The sequence below is a fragment of the Mus caroli genome, unplaced genomic scaffold (genome assembly GCF_978045245.1).
Source record: "Mus caroli unplaced genomic scaffold, Mus_caroli_1 scaffold_11, whole genome shotgun sequence".
Classification (NCBI taxonomy): domain Eukaryota; kingdom Metazoa; phylum Chordata; class Mammalia; order Rodentia; family Muridae; genus Mus; species Mus caroli.
In genome coordinates this window covers 101,873,824-101,899,387 of record NW_028227266.1, presented here as the reverse complement: position 1 = coordinate 101,899,387, position 25,564 = coordinate 101,873,824, and the positions used below count along the sequence as shown (strand labels likewise).

The following is a 25,564-nucleotide window of genomic DNA, read 5'->3' as shown; positions in this document are numbered from 1 at the left end:
CATGAACTAGAAATACAGGACGGGCTTGCCTGAAGGTGGGTCTGCAGCGTAAGGCCTCAGGTTACCGAAATAAAGACACTGTGTCCCAGAACAGACATTTGGGACAAACAGTCCGGAACTGAGAAAGGCAGTGTTCATGAGAAAGATGGGTTCATTGATATAACAGTGACTTGCTCAATCATCAAGACCCAGCCAGAGCTGCCTGTTAAATGATGGAGGCCTAAGTTGGCCAATGTGCCCTGAACACGTTTTGGCTTTGCCTTGGCTCATTGGTATTCCATTGAGGCTGAGCCAAATGGTCTTTAAGACCTGAATCTACTTTAATATACTGTGGGATGGAAGTTCTAGAAAAGACTCCTTTACTGCCGTGGGCAGAATCCTCTTACCCCGGGGCTTCATAATCTTAGTGACGTCCCACTTCCTCCCATCCAGCCCAGAGTCCTGAAGCCAAAGGACAGAACTAAGGTCTGGCTGCTTGCTTACTGTGGTGGGAAGGCAGAGGAGAGCCGGGGTAGCCAGCATGGGGGTAACAGTTGTATTCTCAGGCTTAGAACCACAGTGTGCCAGGAGTACCCACCCTTATTTAATTACTTAGATAATTCCTTCCCTGTGCCAAAAAAGATTGTTCATAACTCTCGAAAATAAGACTGACATGGTGGTGCACACCTTTAATCCCAGCACTCGGGAGGCAGAGGCAGGCGGATTTCTGAGTTCAAGGCCAGCCTGGTCTACAAAGTGAGTTCCATGACAGCCAGAGCTATACAGAGAAACCCTGTCTCAAAAAACCAAAAGAAAAAAAAAAAAAAGAAAGAAAAGAAGCCTGGAATATAATTGTTGAAGACAGCGTCAGGATATGGCACCTTCTTATTAATAAACCTGAACGATTTAAAAAAGAAAATCACCAGGAGAGGTTGTGCGGAGGCTAAGAGCACTGTCTGCTCTTCCAGGAAACCTGTGTTCAATTCCTAGAACCCACAAATATCTTTAACTCTAGTTCTAGGGGGTTCCATGCTATCTTCTGGGTACTGGGCACACATGTGGTACACAGACATACCTGCAGGCAAAACACCCATACATATAAAAAATTAAAACCTTAAAAAAAAAAAAAAACTCCAGGCATGCAAAGAAGCCTGAAAATGGGAACATAAAAGGAGGGAAGAAGGGCTGGTGAGATGGCTCAGTGGGTAAGAGCACTGACTGCTCTTCTGAAGGTCCAGAGTTCAAATCCCAGCAACCACATGCTGGCTCAAAACCATCCATAATGAGATCTGAAGCCCTCTTCTGGAGTGTCTGAAGACAGCTACAGTGTGCTTACATGTAGTAAATAAATAAATAAATCTTTTTGGGGGGAAAAAAAAAGGAGAGACAAAAATCAGCTGGAACCAAACCCAAACTGATGCAGTAGAATTAGCAGATAAAGACATTGTAAGACCCCCAACTCAATGTGTTTCTTAGACTCCTAGAAACGAAGCCCAGCATGGAGTTCTTTGTTCTTTCGCCTTCAGCCTGAGAGAATGATGACCTCTGGGTGACCCGCCCAGGCGCCTGACCCATAGTGTAAGGGACCAAGAATGCTTGCCAAAGATAACCTGTAACCTTTCCGTGAGAGATGAGCTGTAATTCACCATCCCCATTTTTCAGTGTTTACTCAGCTTCCCCATTCTTTGTGGTCCTATCCTCCCCTCACTTTGCGGTTTATTCTTTAAAAACCCTCGACTGCAACTGCTGGGGGTCATCTCCTCTGCCCCTGTGTGGGTTACAAGCTCGGCCTCAGCATGCTGATAAATAAACCTCCTGCGATATTGCATCAAGAACGGTTTCTCTCGAGTTATTGGGACATCGGCTCATCCCGGGACTTGAGCGAGGGTCTCCCCAGAAACGGGGGTCTTTCAACATTATGTATGAGATTACTGTTATTACTGCATTCCATATGTCCAAAAAATTAAACAGAAACAAGGAAAATGTTTTTAAAGACACAAATCAAAATCCCAGCAGTGAGAACTATGATGTCAAAGATGACTGCACATCACAGAAGAGAAGAGGACAGCAATGAACTTTCGAACAGTAATAAACACTATCAAAGATGGGCTATAAAAGAATCAACATGAACAGAATACCAGGGAGCTAGAGGGCAGTGTCCAGTGTCTTCTCTATCTGTGACTGGAGGTCTCAAAGGCTGACGTGTGAGATAGGAGTGGGGGGGGGCAAGAGAGGTGGGGGAGGGGAGAGGGAGGGGAAGGGAGAGGAGAGGAGAGGAGAGGAGAGGAGAGGAGAGGAGAGGAGAGGAGAGGAGAGGAGAGGAGAGGAGAGGAGAGAAGAGAAGAGAAGAGAAGAGGGGGGAGGGGGAGAGAGGAGAGGCCACCAAGAGGCCACCAAGAAGCTCCATTTCCCGGCTGCACAGAGCCAGTGGTTAGCAGAAGCCTCTTGTGATGGTTTGTATGTGCTCGGCCCAGGGAATGGCTCTATTTGGAAATGTGGCTTTGTTGGAGTAGGTGTGTCCCTGTGGGCATGGGCTTTAAGACCCTCACCCTAGCTGTCTGGAAGTCAGTCTTCCACTAGCAGCCTTCAGATGAAGATGTAGAACTCTCAGCTCTGCCTGCATCATGCCTGCCTGGATGCTGCCATGTTCCTGCTTTGATGATAATGGACTGAACTTCTGAACCTGTAAGCCAGCCTCAATTAAAGGTTGTCTTTTATAAGACTTGCCTTGGTCATGGTGTCTGTTCACAGCAGTAAAACCCTAAGACATCTCTGAAAGTATACACAGGGGCTGGGGGGGGGTAGGGCACATCCCCTATGGGACTCCGGCTACTGCTCCAAGTCTGAGTCTCCAGCCTTCCACTCTAACCTGTCCAATCATGCCTCTGGTGCTCAAGCCAGCTGGACGGTGACACCAAGATGCGAAGACAAGGGGGCAGCAGAGCTCTTCCCTAAATCGATATAAGTAAGAAGACAACGGAGTGCTCAACATTCGCTAGGCCCTGACTCAATTCCCAGTCCTAAGGTTTAAAAAAAAAACAGTTCTGAAAGTAAAAACTTACACTAAATATTAACGTGGGATTCTATACCTAGGGACAATATCCTTAAAAGCAATGGCACGATAAAGAGGCCTGCCTGTCTATCATCTATCTATCTATCTATCTATCTATCTATCTATCTATCTATCTATCTATCTACCTATCTATCTAGAAACATACAAGATCTATCTATCTATCTATCTATCTATCTAGAAACATACAAAAGCTAACAGAATTTATCGCTAGCAGATCCTCATGACAAAAACTGTTCTGGGAAATTCTTCAGGAATACAGGAAATGACACACAGACACAAGAGAGTTAAGGACAATCTACAATCGTGGGCAGATACCAAGACTTTTGCCATTTAAGTGGCTTTAAAGGTAACTATTTAAACAAAAATAACAATAAACCTGAGAGAACTATGAGAATCCTTGTTACTCTGAAGTGATACAACAGGCAGGTGGAAACTGCCTTTACCAAGAAACTTGGCTCCTCACTGGCCCCAGGAGGCAAAAACTTAACTAAAACTAAAGCAGGAGATAAGCCTTCACTTTCACATCTTCCTCTTTGGTCTTAAACTTGGTCAGAGCTGAAAACCCTGGTGTCCACCTTTAATCCTAACAGCCCTCTGGAGACAGAAGCAGGCTGGTCTCTTACACAGTGAGGCCCTGCTCCGACTCAAGTTCCGGCTTTGCCTAACTCTGCACATAGGCATGTTAGTTACTCAGGGGCGGTCTGTGCAAACGTCAATGACGTATCTCGCTCCCATATCTCACTCCCTTCAAGCCTGAAAGCACTCAGATAAAAACACCTTCCTGTCAAAATTCTGTTCAAGACACTCTACTCCCCCACCCCAAAGTGAATGAAACACAACGTACCAGAAAGTAGCCACTCACAGCTCTAAACCTGCCATCACCTGGATACCTTGGGGACAGAATGCCTGCCTCCAGTGTCCCTTCCCTTGGAAGCCTCCTCGAAGGACTTCAGTCAGCTGGCAGAGCCAGAACTGATATAATAATCACCTAGACCAGTTTAACCAAGCCTGCTTACTTATGTAATCTCCCAATCTTCCTCTCTTTAAACCTAAAGCCCGAGTCAGTCCCCAGAAGACGGACTGCACAGGCTTAACAGAGGCTGCTTCCCCGCACAGCAGTGCTGAGTAACATCCTTCCTCGCTGTATCTCCACCATCCCACCTGCCTTCTTTGGAGTAAGTGGCAGGGACCTGACCCACTGGAACCTTCAGAGTTGGCCTCTGGCCTAGGGCTCCAGTGACCATGACAGAGTGAGCAAGGGGCATCTTCAAAATATCGGCAGCCCCAGATTCTACCCCCAGAAAAAAAACCATCTCAGAAATGTGAGATAAAGACAGATGATGAGATAACTCACTGCTCGAAGATCTACTGTACAAGAAAAGAAACACAGGGCAGAAGAGGAGGCGTCGACGGAGTCACATAGCCTTGTAGCTCACAAAGATGCTCTAAGGACCAACGGGCCTGGGTTTTAATCTTGGCTCTGCCTCTGGTCTGCTGTGTGATCGTATGTCAGTTACCACCTTCTCTGGGTTTCAGCTTCCTCAGACATTCAATGGAGAGAGAAATATCTATCTCACAAAAGTCTGGAGAACTCTGTGAGAGTTGTAAAAATTTAAAAATTGGGAGTCCTGGGTAAAAGGCAGGTGGGAAGCTTCGGTATTATTTCTGTAACTTTTTTTATAAGCTTAAAAGTATGCTAAAATGAAAAGCAAAGGGGAAATAGTATATATTAATATATAACATATATGCTTATGTACACACAGTCTCTGAGATACCCGATATATTTAGGAAATGGTGCATTCTGTCTGATTAAACAAATGTGCTGCTGAATATAAAAATTTTAAGATTTTATTTTTAAGTACATGTTTCAGTACACGTGTATGTGAGGGGCTATGTACTCAAAGTGAGTGCAGTACCTGAGGAGGACAGAAAAGGGTATCAGAACCCCTGGAGCCAGAGTAAGGAGTAGTCATAAGCCACCCAATGTGGGCACTGGAAACCAAACCTGGGTCCTCTGAAAGAGCTGTTCACTCTATTAAGGACTGCATATCCCCTGATGAATATGAAATTTCCCCAAGGAACTGGAATATTACTGTACATTTATTCAAGCCTCATAGACGAACAGGACTGAGCCAGGTCAGAGGCTGCTGGGAGCTCTTATCACAGGTTGCCACTGATGTATGCATATTTGAGGTGTATGTAGTACACATATAGACAGTGTATGCACATACATAGCCAAATACAATGGGTCAATGTGGAAACGCCTTGACTTCCCTGGGCTTCTCGCTACTAGGACTGATGATCAAGGACATCACCTTCACGGTTCCTAAGACACTCCCGAGACCTTGGCACCCCTCTGTAGGCTGCAGAACTCCCAGCCGACCTACCCAGGTCTGAATCCTTTCTGCCTCATTGCATTGCACACTCATAGCAATTTCAGAGTGGTATGGTGTCTTCCCTCTAGGGCCAAGTGAAGACATCTGAGTGCCATCCACACCACACTGGCAGGTCCCCATCCACAGTACCCATAGCAACCCTGGGCTTCCCAGGAAAAGTCACACTGTAATGGGCAAATGTGCTCCCATTCAACTGCTCTGAGGCTCAGCCCAACTCCAGCCAGCCCCTCCAGGCCAACTGTGTCCACACATCCATGCGGTGCACAACTGGTCCACCACGAACACAACATGCTGCAGAGAAGAGAGATAGCAATGCTATATTCCCACTGCCCCCTTAGGAAGTTCCTGCTATTGCAAGCTTAGAGCTTATCTAACAGGTGTCTTGGCTCATCCGGCCATAATGTTGGCAAAGTAATGGGCATGTTCACCCTTTTCTTCCCAAGGCTGGCGCTGTGGATGCTGAAAGTCTGAGGAATACAAGAAAGGGGTGAGGTGGCAAGATGGAGGACAGAGTGCATGGATGGCTATGCATTCTAAGTTGTCAGAGAGACTTTTGACTACCTAAAGCTCCTCAAACTAGGGTCACGACTTTGACATGACAATGGGATAAAGCTTGCTCAGGGATGTGGAAGGGACCTGAAGACCGATGCTGGCAAACACCTTCCCAGAAGTCTATTCCCTTCTCAAAGGAACTGTGGAACAGGGATAGAGCATCGTGCCGAGAGGCAAACTGGGATGCTCTTAGTCTCCAGACAGGGGGCTGCTTCTGATGCTGCCTCTGTAGGCCCTTGCTTCTTCTCCTGTCCTCCTACAGACCCTCACACAGCTGCTCAACATTCTGCTGGCCCAGGAGGAGGTGGATAGAGGCTCAGGCTTACCTTGCTCAAGCCAGCTATAAAGGGGAACACGAGAGCAAGAGAGAAAATTCTAGATCTCCCATTCAGACAAAATTGACCATCTCCTGCTCCACAGACACCTGCATAGAGGCAGGCCTCCTGCCAAAGTACCATGAGGAAGGAACACACACTGGAGACCTCAGGGTCCTGGGCCTGTGAGTGGATAACGGCCATCTGGGATGCAGGAAGGATCGCTGTGTCTCCTCCAGCTTTTGTGGAATTCAGATGGTTGCTGGTCGGGCACTAGACTGGATGGGGAAACGGGGAACCAAAGCAAATGTTTAGAGTCTTCTTCCAACTTTGTAAGCTCAAGATCTCTAAGGAGCCATTCTTAAAAGCAGCCCCATAATGGCCCAAACCACAGAAGACTCTGATGCAGATCTTACCAGAGAGTTGTGAAGCCAGAGGAAGGAATGGGGGGTACAGAACTAAAGCCACATCCAGGCACTGTCTCTTCCAATGTACAACGGAGAGATCACCCTCAGAAGCCACCTGTCTAACCAGGGCCACATGCAGGCACTGTCTCTTCCAATGAACAACTGAGACCCACCCTCCGAAGCTCTTCTTTTTACTCTTGTCCTTGCTGCTGTATGAAACCACAAGGTTGCCGGGCAGTGGTAGCACATACCTTTAATCCCAGCACTTGGAAGGCAGAGGCAGGCGGATTCTGAGTTCGAGGCCAGCCTGGTCTACAGAGTGAGTTCCAGGACAGCCAGGGCTACACAAGAGAAACCCTGTCTCAAAAAATCAAAAAGGAAAAAAATAAAAATAAAAACCACAAGGTCACCAAGGTGTCACCAGACTAGGAAGACTTCACTTGTTAAGGCCCCACTGTAAACATGCAATGGGAAGTGCCAAGGGTCAGTAGAGAGGTTAAGGGACAATAAAGCCTGGTTCCTGGGAGGGCCATCGATCAGAGTGGGGTCAGAACACAAGGACATGACAGAGACCCTACAGAATGTTCTAGTCCTGCATCTGACAGGGGACAATGCCACGAATCAAGGTTTATTTGGGAACTGTACTGGCTGGTTTTGTGTGTCAACTTGACACAAGCTGGAGTTATCACAGAGAAAGGAGCCTCTCTTGAGGAAATGCCTCCATGAGACCCAGCTGTAAGGCATTTTCTCAATTAGTGATCAAGGGTGGGAGGGCCCCTTGTGGGTGGAGCCATCCCTGGGCTGGTGGTCTTGGGTTCTATAAGAGAGCAAGCAGAACAAGCCAGGGGAGGCAAGCCAGTAAGTAACATCCCTCCATGGCCTCTGCATCAGCTCCTGCTTTCTGACCTGCTTGAATTCCAGTCCTGACTTCCTTGGTGATGAACAGCAATGTGGAAGTGTAAGCTGAATAAACCCTTTTCTCCCCAGCTTGCTTCTTGGTCATGATGTTTGTGCAGGAATAGAAACCCCGACTAAGACAGGAACATATGAAGAACATAAGCAGATCACACATCAGGGGTTCACAGGTTGGGCCTGGGTAGCTGCTTGACTCAGGGCTGGTCAGGGGTCCCTCCTGAGAATGCCACTCCCACTCTGATAAAGGCATCTCCCCACCCTAAGATCTTTCTCTCCTCTGTAGAAACTATCTATTTCTGTGTGCCAACTGCCATCGGTAATTGTCAACAATGGCTGGAAACAGGTGAACTTTTATGATCTCTCAGTCCCTGCCAGCTAGGAGTCCAGACATGGGTTGAAGGGCCTTCTGCTTCGGGTCTCACGGGATCACAAACATGGTGCCTGCCAGACTGTATTTCTCTTCCGAAGTTAGAGTCCTCCTCCAAGCTTATAAAACTGGAGACCCTTTCTTGTTCGAGGTCAGCCACAGACAGTTTCCACCCCTCTCTACACACGCTTATCCAAAGCATGGCAGCTTATTTCCCTGAGGCACGGAGGGACAGTTTTCTAATAGACCAACAACCAAGAAGGGCTGGGGAGATGGCTCAGTGGAGAAAGGGCTTGCCACACCAGCATGAGGATCTGAGACCGGATTCCCAGCACCCGTGTTAAAAGCTATTGGTGGCCTATAAATCATAGCACAGGAGGCAAAGGCAGAACATTGCCCAGGGCTCACCGAACAGCTAATCTAGCCAATCAGTGAGCTCCAGGTTCATTGGGAGACCCTGCCTCAAAAAAATATAGTGGCGAGCAGGGGAGGATGTCACCTGGCGTGGTCCTGAGGGGGGCGAGGGGGAGGCTGAAGTTGGGAAAGTAAGTGGATATGAATAAAGTACACTGCATACACATGTGGAATTGTTAAAGAGTAAATTTTAATTAATAAATAAAATGAAACCATCCAGGGACAAATATCTTGTTACCTTTCCCAATGACATGACTCAATTAAACGAGTGACTTCCCGCCACCTTTGCCATACTGTACGGGCTAGCAGCAAGTCCCAAGTCCTATCTGCACTCAGGAGAAGGATATCTGAGAACATAGGGCTCACGTGACGGGCTGCCTTCCACTTACCAAGTGGTTCCCTTCCCCTTCCTACTGCTGTGACCTGGACTGATCCCCTGGAACAAGTTCTCCTAACCAGCAGATATTTCTCCCAGACTGCTGGGATGAAGGCAGAATAGAGGACTTCTCTGTAGGGTCTACTGGTCCAGGCACTGGTCACCCTCTGCCCAGACCCCCATGCCATACCTGCGCCCCCCCAACCAGAAGACACCAGATGATGCCAGCTCTAGCATCTCTTCTGTTCTCAGAGCTAGAGAAAAGCAGAGTTTTCCTGGCTCTACAGGTGGGGCTCTGGCATTTTTCTGATGTGGTTAGGAAAGGTTCAGGACAGGAGACTGGCCAGGTGCCTTCTCAGGCCTCCTGCTCCGTGTGATCTGGGCAGTGGACTGCAGTGTTATGGTAGGGTGTAGAGAAGGGGAAGGGAACCCAATGAAGCAGAATTCAGAACTTTACAGGTTCTAGGGCTTCACATAGGATATGCCGAGGGTTTAAAAATAATTTGGAAGCATTCTCTTACAGTGGCCAGATAAGTGTACATCTGCAGGGTCACAGCAGCAGCAGTGCAGACCCCTGGAGGAGGGAGAGATGAGGCTTAGCATCACCCCACGGTGCAACACACACAGGAAGTGCTCAGGCAGTGGGGGTGCTCCAGGGAGCACCAGGCAGAGTCCTCCTTTCCATTGCTGCCCCACTCCTCTTCTTGCCCTTCACAGTCACAACATACTAAGCCCAGGGACCAGCATCAATTTGACAGAACCTCCCGTCTTTAACCGGACTTTGTTCAGAATCCCAGGATGGATAGCATCGTTAGAACCGCCAAGCATCTTGGCTCTGGAAGCCTCACAGGAAGCCAGCAAGCCCTGAAGGCACACCTAGTGTGGCTGCAGAACCTGGCCTGTGCTGGAAGCAGGAAGCACACTCTCCCTGACTCAGCACACCCGTGGTCTCTCTTCCCTCTGGCTACACCTGTGGCTCCCTCCTGGCCTGCTCACTATACTGGACAGGAGGGAAAAAAATGAGAAACATTTCCTAAATGGCTCCACCGTTCCATCCTATGACCTGCTTCCTGCTCACCACAGGGTCAAGGTGGGATGTTTCACTGGGACTCTCAGAGTGAGCCAGAAGCTTATCTGACTGTCCCCTGGGACTTGGCTTTAGTGTGCTGGTCACAGTTACAGCAATCTCTTCCAGAACCAGGGATGGGTCTCCAGCTCCCACACCTGCAGTTGGGAGGCGGGAAGGGGCCAATGTCGTCCCTCTTTCCCCTGCTGAACACCAGCACAGAGAAGAGTCCTCACCCACCCTGACCACAGAGATGATCTGGTGCTGCTCAAGGGGCGACGAGTGTCACTATGAGATGCTGTCATTGTAAATGAACCAATCAGAACTACAGCCATGCTGCCAAGGCTATACCAGGCAGTGCTCTGTTGCATTGGAAGACTACCAAAGCAGGAAGGGAAGAGAACAAAGGTCATGGGTCACCTGAAAACCTGTTCCCATTTGATCCCAATAGGCTGCTCTTTCTCAGCTAGGGGTGGGTTCAAGAGTGGCAGTCCTCTGCCTCCACTCACTCTGGTCCCTGGCTCTCAAACACCTTGGCTTTTGGAGCAGCCAGTTTAAGCTTAGGTTTCAGTCGCCGAGGCAGACAACAGCACTTTCTCTTCATCTGTGCTGTGAGACCAAATCTCCTAACCTTAAAGGAAAGTAGCACAGGAGAAGGCAAAGGACGTGTGTGGCAAGGGCCCCCAAAAGAGGAGGAACAGCAGGAGGCTCATCAGAGCTGCATCAGATGCCACATCTGCCAGAGCAACGGGCGGAGGGAAGTCTGGAAGGACTGCTGCAGACTGTCACACCCATGTCACCAAGGCCAAAGCATCCAGGGACCCCAGGCTGCCGTGGGGGCAGTATAGATGGGGGAGCTCCAGGGTGGGGGGGGGCTGGTTCTAGGACATCTGAGGGCAGTATGGAGAAGGCTGGAAGCCCCTCCCTCATTCATCTCATTGTCTTGAGTCTTGTCTCTGCAGACCAAACTGAGAGAACAGACCCACCCAACTGAGTAGGCCAGAGAGCCAGGCAGAAGCTGGGCTTACACTTCCCCAAATGCCCCCTGTCTGACCCCAGGTCAGTCACTTGGACCCTCAAATATGCCACACTCTGCCTTTGTCTCCTAATCCATGAGCATGGGTCTCCCCTGTCCCAGACTCCAGGGGTCACCACTCTCTATAGGAAAGGCTCAGACACCAGTGTGGGGAGGCAAGGGAGGCCTCTTCGGGCTGGCCCTGCCATCTTCTGTAGGTTCAACCCTTATACCTGCTACTCTCCCACACCTGCAGGGCACCAGGGTCCCAGCAGCCCTGAACCTGTTCAGTTCTCCAGGGGCCCTAAGCCCTCTCCTGCCTTGGCACAGAGGGGGCCCTTGTGTCTCCTGCATCCCCATGCCTGCAGGTACTTTCCTTCCTACTCACCATAAAACGACTTGCTCAATAGCTTTGCTTCTGAATCTAATGCTTCCTATTTGTAAGGACCAGGGCTTCTTCCCGCTTACCTTAGGCCAAGTGCTGATCTGAACGGTTTAGGTCACACCAGAGCAGCTTCTGCCCCTGTGGTCTGCCAGCGAGAATGAGGTGCTCTAGCCAGGAGGGTATGGGTAGCCCTCACGTGGGGAAACTGGTATGTCAGTGCTGCCTCCCGCCTCTGTGGGTGATGAGCAGGAGCAAGCAAGCCCTGAGCCAGAGGCCTGAGTCTCTCTCCTGCAGAGTGGTGCCTGCCTTTGGGCTCTGCTGGGCACACAGAAGCCCCTCCTCTCAGAGCCTCCATCTCTGCAGCTGTCAAATGGGATGTGCTGTCCGGGGCTGCGAGGTGCAGCCTACTTGCAGAAATGCTTCATGCATCTCTACTCCTTCCCTGACAGCCGCAAGGTGAGGAGGGGGAGAGGGAGGCTCCGTCACGATTTTATTGACAAAGCCAGCTGGTACTCGAGCTTTACCTGCATGCTGTGTGTTCACGCGTTTGATCTTTGTGAAATTCCAGCAAGGTCATGCCAGCTGAGGAGAACGAGTGTGCATGGTTCTACTGCACCCCAGACACCACCCAGACAAGTGACGGGGGGTGGGGAGGGGTGAGCCGGGCCAGATGCCCAGGACTCAGGAGGTCCAACACAGTGATGGTCAGAGCAGGAGCTTAGGCAGGGTCACTACCACCCACCTTGGTTCTGGCTCTCTCCCTATGCTGAGCATCAAGTGCCTGGGAGGTGTACCTTCCTTGCCGCCTTCATCTAAGGCCATCTGTATGTGGAAGAAGTGCCTTCTGGTGACAGGAAGTACAGGATGGACCAAAGCACACGTCAGGAGAGACTCTCTGCAGCACCTCACGCCAGCGGCATGCTCATCTCCAGGCTGAAGTGTCATTATAAGCCTGACATCTTGCTTAATGCCAGCACCGAATGACATCTGGCCTAAGAAACCACTGTACCCAGGAGCCTTGGGAGCCAGAGTGGAGCAGGGACTCATTTAACAGGTGGCAAAAGCCATCTGTGTTTCCAGGACACTGCAGTCCCAGGAGCAAGACAAGGCCCAGCAGGGCTTAGTCCACAAACTGACACTGATTTGACTGGTTTTTCCCTTGTTGGGAACCAGTCCCCAGCAGCATGTCCCCAGTAGAAGTAGGCTGAAGGCTGATTCTCTGTTGGTTCCCTCCAGGCCATCCAAAGTAAGCAATCCCCTGTGTGGGGAGACAGACTGCCTGCCATACAATGCCAGGGCCGCCAGCCTCCTTTGTGGAGAGCCTGCCTGCCTCCTTCCCCAAAGCCCGTCCTCCCTATGGTTGGCTCCAGCATTCTTCATGGTCAGTGGAGCTACAAGGGGATCTACTGGTTCCTCTTTAGCAAAGTGTTTGGTACAGATGTTCTGAGTCATTCATTCATGACAGACTCTGTGCTTTTAAGTCCTCAATATTCTTCTGTCCCTGCTCCTGGCTCTGCCTTGGACAATGACCTGATCCAAAGGTCCATAAAACAGCGTCTCTCATTGACCTGGAGGCCTTGAGTTCACCTCGTAGACCAGGTTGGCTGGTTGGTGAGCCACAGGAATACACCTGCCTCTGCCTCCCCAGTGCTGGGATTAAAAGCATCTGCCACCACACTCGACTTTTTTTTGTGTGCGTTTTGGGGCTCAAACTCAGGTAGCTATTCATGCTCGCAAGGCAGGCACTCTCCTGACTCAGCTGTCCCCCAAACCCCGGCACTCCAAGTTCTAATTTGTTACACTAATGGTAGGCAGGACCAGCTCTTTCCAAGCCTCAGCCTCATGAACCGCAAAATAGCAATCAGTGCATGATTATCACAGAGTGACCAGGAAGGTACAAAGTGCCCCTGGAGAGCCCGGGGCATTGACTTGAGGTTCACAGAGGAAGGACATGGCAACCAGCCCTTCAGTGACTTTCTCGGAGACCACTTTAAAGAATCAACTCTGCCTTCAGGGCCACACTGTCAGCTGTATTCTTCAGGACCCAGGCCTGTCCCTTGAGTACATCACTCCCTGGATACGGTGCTAGGCCGAGGTACGTAGCCCCAGTTACCTGGACTCCCACTGGTCTTGTTACCAAGAGAACAGGATAAATATGTTTTTTTTTTCTAAAAATAAACTATTAAAGTGATAAGAAGTATTCATGGCAACAAAAATTTTACTCTTTAAAATGATCGCTCTTAAGTTTCAAGCAAAAGTTATAGAAATAATGAAGAAAATTTGACTTCTGAAGCCCAGACCTATAATACAAACCTCCTCAGGAGCCCTGCGAAGTAAGCCAACATGGGGGGTGGGTAATGCTCCCTGGCTCTAGAAACAAAGCACCTGCCATTCCCAGTCCCCTTGGGACTTCAAGTCCCCAGGCCCTGCCTGGAGCTGTTTCCCAGCAGCCTGTCTTTCTGGCTGGAACAAAAGAGCTGCCCATCTCAGGGCGTGTCTGGTCCTTCTCCTTGGCAACCTCCACCAAGGGTTCCTCCATCGCCTCTTCTGCACAGTAAGAAACAACAAAGAGCCACAGACAGACAGACAGACAGACAGAAAGTGTCCAGCACAGTAGTTCAATCCTGCTTATGTTTTACTGTTCTATGTAACCTTTCAGCTCCCCAGACAGTTGTGGCCAACAATGTCGTCATATTGAGACCAAGGAGCCCTGTTGTGTCAAGCCACAGTGAAAGGCACTGGGTGCGGAAGTTGGGTGGGGAGAGCCAGGTGGAGGTAACCTACAGGCCACTTCTCTCACGTCTGTTAAGGATGGTCTGCAATGTCAGGGCAACACAGACTGGTTTTAGGGGTGCACTATGGAAGCAAAGGACAGGAAGTTATTTTGTTCTATTTTAAAATGATTTATGAGCATTTGAGGATTATAAATAACAACATTTTCCTCTCTCGCAAGTCTCTGGTCTGGATGTGGCTCGGTCCTCATGTGGCGGTGGGACCAGGGGATTTAGTGCTTCATCTGGCATGCATGAGGCCCTAGATCCACTCCCTGGCACTCAGGAGGTGGAGGAGGACTCAAGGTTATCCTCATTCATACCGGGAGTTCAAAGCCAGTGAGGCCTGTGTAAGACCCTTGTCCATCTTCCTACCCCCTGACCTTCACCTAACCCCTCCCCCAAAGAGTAAGCCTGGAAACCCACTAAGAGGGGTTTGATCCCTTGGAGCCAGTGTTGGGAAAGGATTGTGAAGTTATCTAACTTCCTGTGGTAATATGACCTCGTGCCCTCAGAATCACTCCCCACCATGATGTCATCTGTCATGAGAGCCTCAACCAGAACGGAGCCAATGCCAGCACCCTGTCCTTGACCCTCCAGAATGTGAGCTCCACAAACCTGCTCTCCTTATAAAGCTGGCATGACTCGGGTGTTTCATTATAGTAACAGAAGGAACACGGACAGCCTCATCTTACTGTCTGTGTGATTCCTACACACTTTATTAAACATAGGAAAAAAATAATCAAGGGTGGTAGGTCTATACCCAATGCCCAAGGTTCTCTCTCTTGTACTAGCACCCAAGGGAGGGGGCAGGGAGAGAGAAATTAGAAGGTGAGGGGAAAAAACCGAGATGAGAAAGCAAGGCACAGAACACCATGGGGATTGTGTCTGAGCCTCCAAGAGATCTGCTCTGGTCTGCCGTGTCCTTCCCCACCTCTGGTAGTACAGGAGCCCCTACACCACCTCCATGTTTCTTCAGAGATATAAAGGGAGTTGGGAAAACCTTTGAGAATCTCAGGTGCTTGGGCATGACCATGGCATAATGATGCAATTCTCTGGCAAAACAAAACAAAACACAACACAACAGAACACCACACAAAGCTGCCTCACCTCCCTTCACTGTTAATCTGCTGACAGGCCATCAGCAAATCTCTCACATCAAAGATGTCATCGTTTTCGAATCAAGATCCTCGGTGAGCACGCACAGCCCACAGACGGGAGCAGGGAGCAGGAGATGACTCAGACACAATCTTCTCAACGTGCTTTGGTCACCCACTTAGGGTGCTTAAAACTCACCCTAAAATCCTTAAATTAAAACCCTTAGCTAGCTGAGACAGAAGAGGGGTCATGGGACTGCACATAACCAGTTTTGTGGGTTTTGGGTTTTTTTTTTTAATGCTCATTAAAAGAATCAAAGCTGTGTCCATGTGACAAGCCTGGAAGTAGAAAGGAGAAAAGCTTCTAAAAGGGACAGTGGGCTTGCCACCAAGCTAGGACAGGACGGTGTGTGCTGCATGGGGCAGCTGCAGGGAACAGGGCTCAGTCTGTGGACAGTTGTTTCTTAAACCTTAACTGAAGAGGATGTATAGGACGGTCTCAACCGGGTGCCAGCAATCCCATCATTCTCAAATCTGTGAGTCAAGACCTCCTTGGGATCACATGTCAGATATTCTGCATATCAGATATTGACATTACTCTTCCTAACAGCAGCAAAATTACAGTTATGAAGCAACAACAAAATGCTTTTATGGTTGGGGGTCACCACGACACGAGAAACTGCATTAGAGGGCTGTAGCGTTCGGAAGGTTAGAGTCGCTCCTGACAGGCGTGCCTCTACCTATACTTTCTGCAGAGCTGGGCCAAGGAGAGAGGGGTTTCTCTGAAATCTACCCCTACTCCTTGTACTCAGGCCTATAGAGACGGATGGCCTACTGCCTCAGCCCGGGAATGCAGACAGCCCCCTGTGTCTGTCCACTCTCCCTTCCCTCCCTCCTCACCACACACACCAGGATGTGTCTGGTAAGGTCCAGATCCCCTGGGAGGCTCTGGTAACTTGGGAGAAAGATGGACACCTCGCAGGCCCACTCTCCCTCAGACTTTGCCTGTCTTTTTCAGATGCTATGGAGTGCTCCACACCAGTCTGGCGTGCACCACCCTCTTGGGTTCGCCACCATTGTCACCCGTGTTAGGGCTAATCGGGAGGCGCCACACAGCGACCTGAGCGCCAGCAGCATTGCATGACCTACCTGACGCAAGGAAACACCTCACCCTAAGTCCACAGCACCTGGCCAGGATCCTACTCCATGTGACACAGGCACTGCCAGTCAGACTACAGTCCACAGGCGAGAGGATGCACCATTCACTCTGCTGAGACACTTTCCTCCAGGATGGAGGCGCGTTCTGGAGAGCAGGCACTCAAAGGCTTCCTACCTGAACCAGTTCCTCGGTACCTTTGAAGGCCTCATGCCTACCTATGATTATCTGTTCCAGGGTATCTCCTACCTTACCCTGCTCCAAGCCTGGCACCCCTCTTTGGAATCCAGCTGTCTCTGTCCACAAGCCAAGAGGGATGCTAACACAATGCCAGGAATAGAGATCAGGAGAAGGTTGTGTTCTTTCAACCGCTTTTACCGCCTCCCTCCCCCATCTCCATTAGCTGGCCTCTATAGGGAAGCTTAGGCCTCAGATTTCAGTTGGCTCAAGTGCCCTGGTATGGAAGGTGAGGGGTCTCCGTGATCACACAGGAAGGGAGAGCTAGGGTAGGGTTTGGACCAGATGTCAGGAGCTGCCCTCCACAGCACAGGCTGCAGAGGATGCTGGCATGCAAACTGTCGGGAGGTAAGATGGAAGGAGTTACAGTCACGGCCTACTAGGCTCCGGGATACACATAACTTCTGTGACTCACAGACACCACAAGCTCTGTACACCCGAGGTAAACAACTCACTACTAACACATTGATGGATTATGTTCCAAGGGCCTATGAATCCTGCCCCTAACCAACTAGCCAAGCATTCCCACCAGGCCACAACCAACTAACTGAGCCCATAAATCCTCTCAAAGAGGTTCCAGACTTGGCTTCCCGCACTGAAGGTCATCTTACTTCCCAATGACACTCTAGTTAAAAATGGCAGACGGGAAAGGGGAAGTGTGGGTTCCTGCTCCCAAAGTGTTCACAACTCACAGTGGGTCTCTGGGCAAGACCTCCCCACTCTCTCTCTCTCCACATGAGCATGCGAGGAAAGGTTGCCTCTCATTTCTGTGACTCCAGACCTGGAGGGGTTGGCGGAACTCTCACTGGGGGTGGCGTGTGTGTGTGTGTGTGTGTGTGTGTGTGTGTGTGTGTGTGTGTGTGTGTGTGTTCCACCCATCAGCAGTTGCTAAGGGAGCCCAGAGTTTCATTCAAACTCACCACATAGGATTCTTTATGGAACTGTGTTCAGATTTAGAATTAACAAATATTCTTTGAACTCCAGCATAGTCCAGGCACTGGGGAAAAACATGAGGCATAAGGGCTGCTTCCAGCTACCCACTACTCAAAGACAGAAACTGAGTGTCCAGGAGGCCTGGAATCAGGCAAATGACAACACAGTTGAGGACCCATCCCCCAAGGCTGCTGTGCACCTGCAGGCTCCCTCCTAGGGGTGAGGTGCTCCCCAAATCCTTTCCACACAGCAAGGAACAGAGGTGTCTTTTGTGACACTTGGGATCTACAAAGCACAGGGAATCAGATCCAGCTGGCTACCTAGCTGAGCTGGGTACTATGTGAAATGTCCCAAACCCAGCTCTCCGGGACAGGCAACCCCGACTTCCGCCCGGCTCCCAACCCTCCAGCTCAGGTACTGAGCATCAGCAGACAGGAGGTGGCCATGTGACCTCCACAGCCCACACGCACACGTCATAGCTGCACGGTGCCTGGGCCCACCAGGTCCTCCCACGGCCTTCCTCCTCTTGGCCTCCAAACCAGCTAACAGAACTGGTTTACAGAGCTAGAGCTGGGGATCCCGCCCCCCCCCCCCCCAGGAATCCCCTTCTCTTCCAGCAGAAATGCTCAGAAGCCCAGCTTATGTCTGTAACCCCCTGGTTAGGAGACTCCTGGACCGAGGCTCTCAAGGAGCCACTCCTTCCCACAGGTATCAGAGGGGTCGCTGCTCTTCAGTCTGGGCTTCCCACCTTGGACCAAACTGGGTGTCAGATACTTGGGAGGGGAGACTCCTGGGCGGCAAAGAAACCCTTACTCTCCCCCTCCTTAGGCTCTGGCTGGCTGCCACGGTGACCTCCCCTCCCCCAAGAAGGGCGGTGAGCTGGGAGATGGGGGTGGGAGAATCCACCGGCTCCACTGATGCTCTCGAGAGGGGGCAGGGAAGCCAGGCAGGGCGTGTCGCCTAGGCCTTTCTCTGCCCAGTGCCAAGCTCACAGATATGAGACGCCTCTGTACCATCCCCCAAGTCACCTGCTATGGGAAGAATCTTCATTCTCACGATCCACACCCCTAAGCCCCAAAGAGGCTAACGCATTAATTAAGGACAGTGAGTCTAGAACCTTCTGCCCAGTCGGATGTAAGCCAGAGAAGCTAAGTGCCCAGTTTCCCTACCACTTGCACCCACTCTTTTCGAAAAGGGGCAGGTGTCGTGTTCCCCATTTCCCAGCAGCAATCTGCTCCAGAGCTGGACGTGTCCTTTCCCTAGATTCCAGGCAGGGTCCGCAGGGAGCCCCTCGGGCGCAACCTTGGGGTGGGGGCAACCACTTTCCAGCCCCACCTCGTTCTCCCAAGAGAGGCTCCTGTCCCTTCGCCCACACCCTCGCCGGCACCCAGACACCTGCACAGTGCTCTGCAGCCTTGCCGCAGTGCGAGCTAGTCAGCGAGCCCGCGAGCCCGGCGCCTAGAGCGGGTGAGCCAGCCGCCGCCCTCGGTCCTCCTCCCGGACGCACCTGCACCGGGTACCCAGATCTCACACTCATCCTCATCCCTTGACCCCCAGAGCCACCTTCTTCCTTTCCCCCTTGGTCCTCCCCAGCCCGGCCCCACCCGAGCTAGCCCCATCTCCCCATCTGCATCCCTCTCCTCTACCGGGGCGTGGAAGGGCCTTGGCGAGCCAGGGCTGGGAGGGTCCCTAGTGGGGTGGCTGAATGGGCGGCGTGGGGAAAAGACTCGGCTCCGAGCCGAGAGAATAAGCCGAGTACTCACCGCTCTGCTCCCCTAGGAAAACCAACTTGAATTTTCGCAGCGGGTTCCCAAAATCTCCCCCTGCGGACATGGTGCTGGCAGCTGGGGCCGGGCGAGGAGGAGGAGGAAGCGGTGAAGGAGCAGGGAGGGGAGAGGAGGAGGGCAAGGGGAGGCGGCGAGCGGTGCGGGAGCCGGAGGGGGAAGGGCTGGCTGCGCGCGCCCCTGACTCCCCAGCTGCGGCCGGGCCCCGGCCTGCGGCTGCGTGTCCGACGGCGGCGACGGCGGAAAGGGAGGAGGCGGGGTGCGCGGCGCAGTCCTGGGTGGCGCTGGCTGCACGGGCGACGGGCGCGCTGTGGACGCCCGAAGCTCGGCGCGGGCAGCGAGGCACGGGCGGAGCGGGGCGCAGGGACCGAGCTGGGCGGAGGAGCGCTCTCCGAGCAGCGCCACGCGCCCCCTCCCGCCCGCCTGCTCCGCCCGCGCCTGCGCTCTGCGCGCTCCCAAGCCTCTGATGTCATGCGGAGCCGGTGGGTTTGCGGGGTTTGGGGGGCGTGCGCCATCCAGCCCCCACCCGGGCAGCCGGCTTGGGAGAGCCACCTCCTTTTGAGCCTAAGAGAGGTGCCCTCTTTGGAGCGGCTTGCTCTGCCCTGCTGCTTCTGTCTCACCCACCCACCTAGGGGGGAAAAAAAGACAGGACTTGGTCAAGAGGACATTTGCTTCTGGTCTTTGACACCTAAATGCGGTTCCCTTCTTCCGTCTCAGACCCAGATGGTCGGACAGGGCGGGAACATAGGAAAGGGTCAGTGTGTGGTGTGGTGGTGAGTAGGAAGATGTGCGATACCTGGCTCAGACCTGAGGTATGGCTCCTCGGTGGCCCCTGCTGGCCTCTAGCTTACCTCCTATCTAGCTAGACTTAGACTCTAAATGGGGAGGGGATCTGTGGTTGTCCCCGGAGGAGCTGGCCAGTGAGAGAGAAGACACCCTTACAGGATATGCCTACTAGGGTTTGAAACCTAACTTGCCTGGTAGAAGACAGCTCCACTAACCCAAAGACAATGCCCTGCCTCCAACCACACTCCTGCGCCCTACTAGTTAGGTTTTTTCAGGTAATGAGCTCCAAGAGGATAAGAGAGCGACCTCTAAGTTTGCAGGGCACACAGAGTAGGGTGAGAGCAAAGAGTAGACGCCAGACTAAGGTTAAACGCAGCCCCCAAGCAGTACACTCTAAGGCATCGGGTTAATCGAGGCTTTACAAAGCCCCTCCCCTCTTCCTCTCCAGCCACTTGCTGGTCTTGACCTTCTCTGGCCATTCAGGGAATGTTTGTTTGTGAATGTTTGGAATGTGTAGTGTATGTTACACAAAGCAAGCCAGGAGTGAAATGTACACACACGCACACACACACATACATACACACACCCGTGGCTACAGATTTCCCAGGGAACACTTGTGAGTTTACCCCGAATGTACCCACTAGAGTCTCCCACCGCACATTAAACCCTCACAGGAAACTCCATGGAAGCAGCTGAGGTTCCAGTTCACCTAGAGTTTAGGAAACAGTTGCTGAGTGCTCGAATTAACGTCTAAAACTACTCTCAAATCGGAGTAACTGTTTTATTCTTGTGGTCTTCTTTGGTTTAAAATCCCTGGAGTCGGAGGTCATCCCTCTGAGATATAAGCAGGCCAGGTTGGGCACCAGACTAATATAACTCTCTCAGACTCCACCCTACTTTTGCCCGGAGTTTGTTGCTGTCTCAGGATCCAGCATGGGCTGAGGAAAGTTCTGGCCGGTGTGTCCGACCCACTGTCCACAGGCCATATGCCTTGCAGGATAGCTATGAATTCAGCCCAACACAATACTGTAATCTTATGTAGAACATTATGAGATACTGGATGGGTTTCTACATTTTTGGGGGGCAAGTTTTGTTTATTGTTGTTGATTCCATTGCCTGGTTTTACAGTGTGAAGTTTGTAGATTGCAATGTTGTGTCTCCGTAGCTAGAAGTTGGACGTTCCAGCAGTGAAGGAGATACTCCTAAGCCACACCCCTCCCTGCCTATGGAGGTCAAGGCATTCAAGGGGTGGGAGGTCACACCTTCCATCCAGCATCTCCTCATCTGTACTGGTTCAGTCTGCTGGGTTGGCTCCTGCAGTCTGGGCAGAACTACACAGCATGGTCTTCATACTGTGTGTGAATCCTAACCTTAGAATGCTTCTGCTCTCTTCCAAGTCTCTCCCTTACCCTTGCCATTCCTTTGTCTCTTGGGGGGAAGGGATTATCTTTATTCTGTCCTGGGATATCAGGCATTTCCCATGTGATAGAAAAAAAGAGCCACTATAAGCCTCTTTTGGTAGCCTCGCTAGAAATAGTTTCTTCTGCATAGCATCTTTCTGCCCTACCTGATGAGTGTGTTCTCTGGATGAGGGACATAGAAAGACATCATATCGCAGTGAACACACACCTGTCTTCTTCTTTTTTTTTTTTTTTTTTTTTTTTTTTGTTTTGTTTTTCGAGACAGGGTTTCTCTGTATAGCCCTGGCTGTCCTGGAACTCACTCGGTAGACCAGGCTGGCCTCGAACTCAGAAATCCACCTGCCTCTGCCTCCCGAGTGCTGGGATTAAAGGCGTGCGCCACCACGCCCGGCTCACACCTGTCTTCTAATTCTTCTTTTATCCCCTGCCTCTTTCCCTCCTTCCCCAAGGCAGAAAACCCAAACTCACAACACTTCCATTTCTCTTGAGTCTTTTGAATTCATATTTCAAACTCTGTCTTCTGACTTGCTCTTCCCTTCTCGCTGTACTCCCAAGATTCCTGTGGATGCATAGAGCAGAGCCTTTGGTTCCCATGTCTGCTTAGCATTCCATCGTCTGCCCCAATTTTGAAACCATTTTCAGTAAAAATGTGTCCAGTTTTTAAAGCTTGAAATAGTTTTAGACTACATAGAGGATTCAAAAAATAGTACAGGAAGTTTCTGTGCCTCCTCATCCAACAGCCCCCACGATAACATCTTACATAACCACGGTACCTTAGCAGAGCCAGGAAACTAACCTTGGAAAGAGCACCCAGCCTTCTTTCTGCTTTGCAAATGGTGCAGATAGGACTGGTCTCCTGTCTCCTGTCTCCTGGTGCACCTGCGAAAAGGTTCCAAAGCTCTGCAGAGAGGAAATACATCAAGGGCTAAAACCTGATGTATGTTTGTTATCTTTACACCAACGATCGCTGTCAGAACATACAACTACCCCACCACCCATGTTTCTTCATGTTCTTCAAGAAGGGCTTGGCTATTTTCCCTTGGCTATTTACATTAAAACATAACTACAGATTTCTCTTCATTTGGAAGTCATTATGCGTTCACAAGAAGTTGCAAAAAAAAAGTCAGACCCGTGGGTACTTTATCTAACCTGCCCTACCCACTTCCACCATGGTAGTATCTTACACGTTCATTGTCACGGCCTGTATATAGACAATCAAGAATAAAGTGTCCCATCACCATGGGAACACTCCTGCCTTCTTCACACCTATCCCTTCCTCGCTCTCAATCACTGAACTATTTCATTTCCTTAGACTCAAGAATCTGAACGAAATTATATCGTACGGAACATGGGGCGGGGGCTGGGTTTTTTTCTCACCTGAGATAACTCCATGGACAGATTCTGAGTTCCTGTTTGTATCAGTAGTCTACTCCATTACTACTGAGAGGTGTGGACCACAGTAATTTCTTCCTTCCCTCACCCACAATGGATGCCTGCGTTCTTTGCATTCTTTGGATAAACCTCACTCGATTATAATAAGTTGTTCTTTTATATATATTAAATTTGGCATTCTAAAATTTTGGCACTTTTTTTTTTGTCTACAATTGTGAGTGATGTTGTCCTGCAATTTTCTTCTCTTATAATATCATCATTTTTAGTGCCTGACAAATACAGAAGCGGATGCTCACAGCCATCCATTGGACTGAGCACAGGGTCCCCAGTGAAGGAGCTAGAGAAAGGACCTAAGGAGCTGACAGGGTTTGCAGCCCCATAGGAGGAACAACAATATGAACTAACCAGTACCCTCAGAGCTCCCTGGGACTAAACCACCAACCAAAGGGTACACATGGTGGGACTCATGGCTCCAGCTGCACATGTAGCAGAGGATGGCCTAGTAAGACATCAATGGGAGGAGAGGCCCTTGGTCCTGTGAAGGCTGAATGCCCCAGTGTAGGGGAATGCCAGGGCCAGGAAGCAGGAGTGGGTGGGTTGGTGAGCAGGGGGAGGGGGGAGGGGGATAAGGAAGAGGGTGTTTTTCAGAGGGGAAACCAGGAAAGGAGATAACATTTGAAATGTAAATAAAGAAAATATCCAATAAAAACAAAAACAAACAAAATTAATGTCATCATTTGGTTTGGATAACAGTCATGCTGGCCTCAGAAAATGAACCGGGAAGTACATAGGCATCACCCATTTGTGGCAGGAGCTTATGTAAAATTGGAGTTGTTTCTTAAATGTTGAATGGAAGGGCTGGAGAGATGACTCAGTGGTTAGGAGCACTTCCCGTGCTTCAGAAAGACCAGAGTTCTGTTCTGAGCACCCACATCAGGCAGCTCATGACCAGAGCCAGGGGTCTCTCACTCCCTCTTCTGCTCTCCACCGGCACTCATGGGTATATACTCACATAGACACATCTAAATAAAGATTTAAACTTTTTATGTACTTTTAAAAATTATTGTTAGTTTTTGGTTTTCCAAGACAGGATTTCTCTGTGTAGCCCTGGCCGCCCATTGTAGACCAGGCAGACCTCAGATTCAGAGATCCACGTGCCTTTGCCTCCCAAGTGCTGGGATCAAAAGTGTGAGCTAAAATAACTTGTTAGTGAAACAATTTTAAGTTGGATGGAATTATTGAATGAAGCTGTTGATTCTTGGTTTTCTTTATGGGGAGATTTAAAAATACCAATTCAGTCTCTTCAGTAAATATTAGACTTTTGGGGTTTTCTGTTCTCTTTCTTGATGGATCACCAACAGTCAGCGTCTTTAAAGGAATTTTTTCCACTTAAGCTACACACTTTGTGTGTGAGAGAGACTATTTGTAATGCTGCCTTATTAATCTTTTAATTCTATAAACTGTCTAGTGATACGTCTCCTATTCCAGATTTTGGCAGGTTAGAGCTGTCTTCTTCCCTGCCCCCAGTATTCTATCTAGAGGTTTATTGGTTTCCTTGATCATCTTAAACAATGCACTTTTGATATATTGACATTATTTGTTTGTTTCTCTTGTGTGAGTCTTGTGTGGACTACCACAGCTGCTCTGCTCTGAGCTTATGAATGCTGTGGTCCTGACAGATACTGAAGACACTTTTTGGCCTCTGGACCTTACAGTCTTTCTCCTTCCTCTTCCACGAGGTTTCCATGAGCCTTGGGGGAAGCGGATCAAACACATCACTTTGAAACCATAACCTCTGTGGTGGTTTGAGTGAGCAATGTCCCCGACAGACACACATAGTTGGGGTTCCGTCCCTGGCTGGAGGATCTGTTTGGGAAATTGTGGAGTCTTTTGATGATGGAGCCTTGCTGGAAGGAGTCTGTCAGATGGCCCAGGCTTTCAGAGTTGATAGCCTTGTCCCATTTCTAGTTGGTTTTCTGCTCTCTGCTTGTGGTTGAAGATGTGACCTTCTCCACAGCTGCGGCTATCAGCTGCCTTGCATGTCTCCTCTGTCATTATGGACTCTTCCTCTGGAACCGAAGGCCAAAGTTAGCTCTTTCTTTTTGTAAGTCAGGTCTGTCTGGTTATGGTGTTTTATCACAGCAACAGGAAAATAACTAATATGCCCTTCCATTTCCCTTCCTCACAGGCTCAAGACCATGAAAGATGCACTCATCCCAACATTAAAGGTCTCCGTAGTCTTTAATAACTTCAGTATTTTAAAAGTCCAAAGTCTTTAAACTGTCAGCTCCTATAAAATAATAATGATAATAATGTTCATACTTCCAATATATAATGGCACGGAGTAAATATATTTGAAAATGGGAGAACCAGGGCATAGCAGAGTACAATTACACCAAAGCAAAACTAAAATCCAACAGGATGAATAAATAGGAGGTCCTGCAGCTTCCTATCCAGCATCTGGAGCTGGTCACGTAGTCAACTGGGCATCCCAGGGCTCCGCCGTAGCTTCACTCCTCTGACTCTGTCACCTGTAGAACACACAGAGTCTCTCCGAGGCCACCTCCTCTCCATGCCTGCAGATCTCCTTGAGAGATGTCCCTTAGTGCTGACCTCTGACCCTTGGAGGCCTCCATAACACTGGGGCTTAATTTTCACAACTTTATACAATGGCCTTTTAGTACCTCTATTTAGGGTCTCCAGCCCTGCTGCACACTGCCAGGCCTCA

The 25,564-nt window shown here is 50.1% G+C and overlaps 1 protein-coding gene across 1 annotated transcript in view; it reads right to left on the bottom strand.

Annotated features, from left to right (window-relative positions):
- The window catches only part of Rab6b (RAB6B, member RAS oncogene family), a 72,358-nt gene extending 52,681 nt beyond the window's left edge, over positions 1 to 19,677 (bottom strand). The window contains exon 1 of the mRNA XM_021172658.3: positions 19,217 to 19,677. Coding sequence (XP_021028317.1) covers positions 19,217 to 19,286 — 70 coding nt within the window. The 5' untranslated portion in view covers positions 19,287 to 19,677. The remainder of the gene's footprint in view (positions 1 to 19,216) is intronic.
- Positions 19,678 to 25,564: the final 5,887 nt, after the last annotated feature.